We start from the raw sequence: 8,327 nt of genomic DNA on the forward strand, positions 1-8,327 counted from the left end.
CGGAGCGAAGGTTTCGTCATAGTGTAAACCATGAACTTGGGTGAAACCTTTTGCCACCAATCTAGCTTTGTAAACATCTACATGTTTATCCACGCCGAGTTTAATTTTGTATATCCATTTACACTGAAGAGGTCGCACTCCCTCAGGTAAATCCACCAAGTCCCATACTTGGTTCTCGTACATGGAATCCATTTCGGACCGCATGGCTTCTAGCCAAAGCGAGGAGTCGGGACTAGACATGGCCGATTTGTAGGTAGTGGGTTCATTACTCTCAAGAAGTAACAAAACACCATCCTCTTCGATGTTACCAAGGTAGCGATCGGGTGGATTAGAAATCCTACTTGACTTTCTAGGAATAATTACCGTTTCAGAGGAAGAGGGAATGCTTTCCTCCACGTTCTCCTCTACCTCGTTCTCGGTTTGTGGCTCTCGAACTTCTTCAAGTTCAAATTTTCTCCCACTCTGTCTCTTAGAAATAAATTCCTTTTCTAGGAAGACAAAGATCACGAGCCACAAACACTTTGTTCTCGTGTTTATTGTAGAAGTAATAGCCACGTGTTTCCCTTGGATATCCTACAAAAAGACATTTGTCGACACAGGTGCAAGCTTATTGTCGGACTTGATCTTGACGTACGCTTCGCAACCCCAAATACGCATGAATGACAAATGAGGGACTTTCCCCGTCCATATCTCATATGGAGTCTTATCGGCCGCTTTAGTCGGGCTTCGATTTAGTGAAAATACTGCAGACAAGAGGGCAAAACCCCAAAATGAACTAGGAAGCTCAGTTAGACTCATCATTGACCGAACCATATCAAGTAAAGTTCGGTTTCTCCTTTCGGCCACACCATTTAATTGTGGTGTGCCAGGAGGAGTCCATTGTGATACTATACCACAATCTTTTAGGTGTGAATCAAATTCAATATTTAGATACTCACCACCACGGTCGGACCGTAGAGTCTTTATCCTTTTATCCAATTGGTTCTCTACTTCCTTTTGAAACTCTTTGAACTTGTCAAAGGCTTCACTTTTGTTCTTCATTAAGTAGACATACCCATATCTACTTAAGTCATCAGTAAAAGTAATGAAGTAGAGAAAACCTCCTCTAGCGGTGATGGTTAATGGTCCACACACATCCGTGTGTATGAGAGCCAAAACCTCACTTGCTCGTGTCCCTTTTCCCGCAAAGGTGCACGAGTCATCTTGCCTAAAAGGCAAGACTCGCATGTACCATAAGATTCGAAACCAAATGGTTTGAGCACTTTTGATGAAGCAAGTCTCTTAATGCGTCTTTCGTTTATGTGGCCTAAACGACAATGCCAAAGGTAGGATTCGTTTGGATCACCCTTTTTGAGCTTTTTAGTTTCCATATGATAAACGTCATTAACATCATTTAAAACATAAATGCCTCCAATTGAAATGGCCTTGCCATAAACCACATCATTTAAAGAAAAAGTACAACACTTGTCCTTAATCATAAAACAAAAGCCTTCCGCGTCTAACGCGGAAATGGAGATGATGTTCTTAGTTAAAGTTGGTACAAAATAACACTTATTTAAATACAACTCTAAACCACTAGCTAAAGTGAGCACATAGGTCCCTACGGCAACGGCGGCTACTCTAGCTCCATTGCCCATGCGGAGATCCACATCACCTTTTGCTAGTGCTTGCACGTCCCTTATACCCTGCAAATGGTTACAAAGGTGAGAGCCACATCCGGTATCAAGTACCCAAGTGGAAGTACAAGCATAATTAACGTCTATCACATAGAGAGAGGAAATCATACCAATAGGCGTCACACGCCCTTCCTTGAGATCCTCCAAGTATTTGGGACAACTCCTCCTATAATGCCCCTTCCCATTACAATGGAAACATTCGGCCTCGGAGAGCTTGACACTTTTTGCCTTGGGATTGCCATTCACAACGGCCTTCCCCTTTCCCTTGTCAATTTTCTTTGACGATTTCTTGAATTGGGACTTTTCTTTCCCTTTTCCTTTCTTGACTCCAAGAGACATGTTCTTTAACTTCATGGTTAAAACATCTCCCTTTTCACTCCCACTAGCCTCCATATCCCTCTCCGCTTGGGTGAGGAGTGCATGAATTTCATGGTAACTCTTATCCATACCATTCATGTTGTAGTTTACCCTAAAGTGGGCAAACTTGGTGGGGAGTGAGTGAAGGATACGATCCACCACAAGAGTTTTAGGAATCTTACACCCTAGACGCTCTAGGATGTCAACATATTCGACCATTTTAAGGACATGGGGACCAACCTTTTGGCCCCTCTCAAGCTTAGCTTCAAAGAAGCGTGCCGCCGCATCGTATTGACGGACTTTAGGTGTTTGTGAAAACATAGTGATCATACGAGTGAATATCTCGTAAGCATTTAAAGAAATGCATGATAGCTTGAGGTTTGGCGATATTGACCATATCAACACATTCTTGATATCATTCAACATCCTCACATAGTCATCATGGGCGGTCCGCACCGCCGATGAAGCTCTTGCACCGGGCTCAATAGGAGGAGCATCGGTCAAGTAAGTGAGCACATTGTCGGACAACGCGGCACTTTTGATGTTGGATTCCCATTCAAGAAAGTTACTACCGTCATCTTTTAAAATACATTTGTCCATTACGGACCTTAGCCATGAATCTTTGCCTAGTGAAGTAGTCGATGGAGTTGATGAAGTTGCCATTGCGAATTAAAATGCTACAACAAAAAGGAAAATTAACATTCATTGTTTTAAAAAAAAAAAAAAAAAAAAATTACTTGTAAAAACATGTTTAGCAAGTTTTAGCATTTATATAATGACCTCTCACTAAATTATATAAATGATTCCAAGACCCAAATATTAAACAAAAATGAGCATCGCTTGGGCGAAACATCCCATAATTGCGTAAATTCGGTAAGTCACGTTGACTAATTCTACCTCTAGAACTCTTGGTCGACAAATTTCCTCAAATTTATCTACTAGCCCCGGAACACAAGACCGTCTTATATCCCGTTGAGTCCAACCAATTTTGGCGTGTGATAACCGCTTACCACCCTACTTACCCAAGGTAAAAAGAGAACACCCCGCTTGGGCGAGCGTGGCTCTAATGAACAAGAGATTCATAGGTGTTACTAATTGGTAAGGCTAATCTCAATTTTAGTTATGTGAGAGATCTTGTCAATTTAGTCATAAATTCCTTATAAGTGAATTAATTTGGTGAATATAAATGACGTGAATTGACAATCGCGAAAAAGAATATGCATGTGAATGGCGATTTTGGCATGCGCGAAAATAAAACAAGCAAACATGTAAGCATATGATTAAATCCTAGTATGGCCTCCTAGTTAATAAACAACTAGTCTATTACACTTCGGAAACCAACTCCTTGGTCCCTTGCCTCTTCATTCCTTAAGTGGCTCTTCCTTGTGGGATTTGGAACACCTTCCAAAAATAGACTCCGTCTCGTTGTAATCCGTCTTTTGGAAACGCCGGTAAAATAATTATTACAAATGAATTACATAGCTATTCCTATTATACATTAATTAATAAAATGAATAAAACTATTAATTAATTACAAACCGACGATACGAGATCGTATTTAATTACAAACAAATCGATATTCCCATTCATTTCGGGTAATAACGATTAAAAATTAACTAGGCCATACTAGGTACAAAAGATAAATACTTTAAATAAATGACAATCATTCATTCAACTTAAATAAATATGCTTAAAATGCTGTAAATATGATGCCAAAATCGCCCTACCTATCTTCATTGGTATCCATCTCGGTTTTGTGGATTTAATCGATTTTTAACATGTAAAAATCAATAATTAACTCTTAAATCTCATTTAAGTCCAAACTAATTGTCCAAACTGTTTTGAACCTCAAAATTAGTCCTCACTAATTTTATGACAAGTTATTAGTTTGGTTTGGTGATTATTTGCTAATAAAATCGGAAAAATCATAATATTTAAGTAAAAATCCAAAATAATTGAAAAATTACCCAAACAATTGAAACAAAAATTTTTAGTATTCTGGAACACTCCCAAGAACACCAAAAAGTCATAAAAAATGCCCAAAAATTTCGGATAAATTTTGTGAAGAAAAAGATCGATATTTATCGGTTTTTAACCACTAAAACCAATAAATCATCAAAACAAAGTGAAAACACACATGCAAAATCACTTTTGACATTTAAATAATATTCTTAAATGTACATAAATTTATCATGGGCAGAATCAAAAATTTCGAAATAATGATTAATTAATTGGACTTTTATCGACTTTTTACTCAAAAAATCAATAAACATGCAAAAATTCGAACCAACCTTCAACCTTTTGCATACAATCAGTAGAAAACATGCATGAAATACCATAAAAAGGCCATGCACCGAATCAACATTTAACTAATTTTAGTCAATTTTTCACTAAAATGCGACATTTTGACTCGGTTTTCTACCAAAAATCATTAAAATTAGCAAAATTACTTGACAAATCACCAAAAAATTCCACAAACCTTTTGAGATCAGTAGGTATGCATGTCCCAAAAATTTCGTGCCAAAACCTCTTCTAACACAATTTTTGAGTTTTTACTAATTATCTCATAATTCATAAAAATGCTTAAAATCAACATGCAAATTACAAGCCTATGCTCTGATACCACTTGAAAGATCATAGATCCATATTAGACTCTCTAATAAAATTAATTTATCTCATAAATTGATGTTTATGTGATCTATGTAACATGCATGTTAATATGAAAGCATAAAAACAAAGTATAAGGAAAAACAATTTCCTTACATTGAATATAAGGTAAAATGGGCACAAATTAGTTCTCCTTACTAATTTGTTCTTGAGCTAAATATATGTGGATGATCCTCCTTGTATAACCTTCAATTAGAAAGTCTCCTCCAAGTAGCACCCAAGAACAACCCAAATAATATTAATAAGTAAGAACTAGTAACTTATTAATATGTACCCTTGAAAATAATACTAGTAATATTACTAACTTTTCTTAGTAATAATGTATACTAGAGAATTTGTAGAGAGATGGATGAAGTTTTGTTCACATGCAAAGTATATAATGAATTGTGTAAGAGGTAGAGTGGAGTAGTGAACAAATATATGGAGTGTAGAATGGGAAATGGAAGTGGCGGGTGGAGTGTCATCAAGTGGACAATTTTTGTTTTATATTTTTATCTTACATCACATGCAAAATGTAGTATAAGACATATATTATGGTAGTATACAAAATAAGGTAAAATGATTATGTAAGTAATCATCCATTACACTTATTTTACACGGTCCACATGACCATATACGGGTCCATGTTGGTTTTTATATTTGTCGCACAAATCCGTGTAATTTCTCATTTTAAACATCGTATCATGTTTAAATGCTTCCATAATAAATTCGTCCAATTCACTCCGTAAATATACGTGTACCACTACACATATTATTTACGTACTAATATTAATCACATTAGTCAATTAGTACAATTTTAGTAAATTAACAGTTAATTAACTAAAACCCGTTTCCCAAAACTTATTATTTAATTATCGCATAATTAAATAATAACTGCCGCTCCTCGAGTTCGCAACTCGAAATCTCTCTAATAATAATCGACTAACCTCTTAGTCGATAAATCAAGGGACTAAATAAATTGTATCTCATACAATTAATTAGTTATCAATTTGGGTTCGTTCCTTTAGGTGTGACCGAAAGGGGTCAGTTGATCACCGCCGTCTCACGACAATAACGTCAAACTCTAGTCAGCCAACCGTTATCGATTTACGTTAATCAACTGACGAGGATCAAATAATTAAATATCTGATGATATTCTATTAATGAGATTTATTATGTTAACGCACTATTGGGGAGGACACTAACTCCAACAGGAGGGTCGTTTAAAGTCCATTAGACTACGTAAGGAAGCTCGCCAGCCATAAGAAGAGACCATACCCGAGACTTCTTTCTCGAAACGCTTCTGGAGGTACATGGGAGCTATGGAGCGAAGATCAGGCGTCATGACTAAGTAAGGTGAGTAGCAGGACACAAGCGGGAACTACTGAAAGAAGGCTGCTTGGGTAGTCTCCGAGAAATAATTGCGAGTAGCAGGACACAGGCGGGAACTGCTGAGGAGAAGACTGCTTGGACAGATGTTAATCTTCATGTCTTGAGAGGGACAGTACGTCCGCTTACTCTCGCTGGAGACATGATTGGGAATTATTTTTCATGTCATGAGAGGGAAAGTGTATCCGCTTACTCTCGTCGGGAAACATAATGAAGGCGTGTCGAATTCTGTGAAGGAATAAATGCTCGTTGTGACAAGTAAAAGGTCTTGGAAGAAATAAATACTATGCAACAGTCTGCTGCTGGCTTGGAAATGCGGGCCGGAATGAAAGAAAATCGTCAAACAGACCAAAAGGATAAAATAGCATTGGGGAAGAGGCGCACCAAAGATGGGCCCACAAATAACGAACCCATAACGAATTTTTGAAAATCCGTATGGAGGGAACACAAGGAAGAGGCGCAGTAAGAGCTGCGTCTCTTGGAAGAGGCGCAGCGCCTGCTGTGTCTATTCCCCAAAGTGTTATTTCTGCGTAAAAACGCGATAATCCGAGGCTTATGTTCATTATTTCGAAATACAAATTCTCCAATTTCTCTCTCAAATCTTCACCATTTCCGCCAAGGTTTGATCCAAAAGCTTGCATTAATTATGACTAATCGAGGTATGTGTCTCATTCTTGCATTAATTGTCTATATTTGCTCAATTTTGAGTCGAAAAAACTAGGGTTTATGACCCGATTGATCGAAAATTTGGGGCTTTTCCCCCAAATGCATTTGCCTTGTCAAATTGACATTAGAAATGGATAATTGGTAATATAAGGAACATAACCATGTATTTGTCTCGAATTTTCGTCGAGTTTTGAGCCTTTGAGTGAATTTGAGATGGTTTCACAGCTAAACCGTAAATTGCTTCGAAAATAGCCTTAGGATTGCCCATTTGCGATGAAACTTGATATTTGGGATCCTTGAATGATGGGTAAACTTCCTACCATCTCGGAATTTTGGTTTGTGACAGCTTTTTCAGGACACTTTTCTAGGGCATAATCGCTGTTATAATGAAATGCTGCCGAAATTTCGACTTGAACCCGAATCTAGGCTTCACATTAAGCTTGACTTGACCCAAATTACCACATGAGTGATCGGGTTGGTGAGGACATGGCCAAAGATGGCGAGAAAAGAGCGATTTCAGGGCTTCGAAGGCTCGAAAATCCCTTAACCAAGGCTTGTCGTCACGTGACGCGGCCTAAACTTGCTTCAATGTTGCAGGTGATGTGGCTTCTACTACTGGGAGGGCTCCCATGGAGATAGACGTTGCTACTATCGAGGAGGCTTTAGAGCAGGCCTTCACCGCCGCGGTGGTGGCTGCTGGGGACGAGGTTCACGAGGAGGAGGTTGTCGAGGAGGAGGAGGCCCCGAGACGGGCCAACGTTGGGCGAGGAGGTCGTCAGCTGAGAGGAGCTCCTACGTGGGCTGAGACTTGGGAGAGCAGGCACCTGCTGTGGGCTTCAGAGGGTCACCTGTCCTACAGGACGGTGAAGAGCTTGGTAAATAGGAATTCACTACTCATTACTCGTCCTCTTTCGTTCATTTGTTCACATATCTTTCAAATTTCATTCAAAACTAAAGATAACTTTTGTTTCAAATCACAATAGGAGGCCGGGAACATCAGGTCGTTCTCGGGCTACACGACAACGATGGAGCACTACGAGCGGCTGTCGGCGGAGGAGCGGGCCATGATCGAGCGTGGAGCGTTCGGTCCTTTGGTGCAGGCCTGGAGGGATATCGCAAAGAGGAAGCTGCGGGCTAACCTTAGCCTGGTCCGCGCTTTCTTGGACCGATTCTGGGATACGACTTCCACGTTTCACATGCCTTTCGGTGAGGTGGGAGTCACTCTGGAGGACTACGGCATGATTTCTGGTCTGCCGTGCGGGACCGAGGAGGTGGAGTGGCCGGAGACTGCCATGAGGGTGGACTCGGCCGAGGCGAGGAGATTGATCGGCCGGAACTTGTCGCCGAATCTTTGTCACGATCTTTGGGTTTGGTACCCAGTTCCTACGTTCGAGACTACTTTGCGGGAAAGATCCCGGCGCCGGTGACGATTGACGGGAGGGAGACGACTCCTCCTCCCCTCGTGTCTGGTGAGCAGGGCTCGTTTGTGGCTCTGGTGGTTTCTGTCTTCGATTTACCTCGGAGACAAGGGCGAGAGGCTGTCGACGAAGCATCTTCCCTTCCTTTCTGACCTGAGTTCCCTAGGGCGTTGGG

The 8,327-nt window shown here is 40.1% G+C and overlaps 1 protein-coding gene across 1 annotated transcript; it reads right to left on the bottom strand.

The window, feature by feature from the left end:
• Positions 1–1,528: 1,528 nt before the first annotated feature.
• On the bottom strand, positions 1,529–4,999 carry LOC141598347 (uncharacterized). Its single transcript, XM_074418127.1, has 3 exons — positions 4,797–4,999; positions 1,787–2,710; positions 1,529–1,685 (listed from the first exon to the last, which is right to left on the bottom strand). Exons 2-3 carry the CDS (start codon positions 2,694–2,696, stop codon positions 1,651–1,653), a joined length of 945 nt encoding a protein of 314 aa, XP_074274228.1. The 5' UTR covers positions 2,697–2,710; positions 4,797–4,999; the 3' UTR covers positions 1,529–1,650.
• Positions 5,000–8,327: the final 3,328 nt, after the last annotated feature.

This window comes from Silene latifolia, chromosome 9, assembly GCF_048544455.1.
Source record: "Silene latifolia isolate original U9 population chromosome 9, ASM4854445v1, whole genome shotgun sequence".
NCBI lineage: Eukaryota > Viridiplantae > Streptophyta > Magnoliopsida > Caryophyllales > Caryophyllaceae > Silene > Silene latifolia.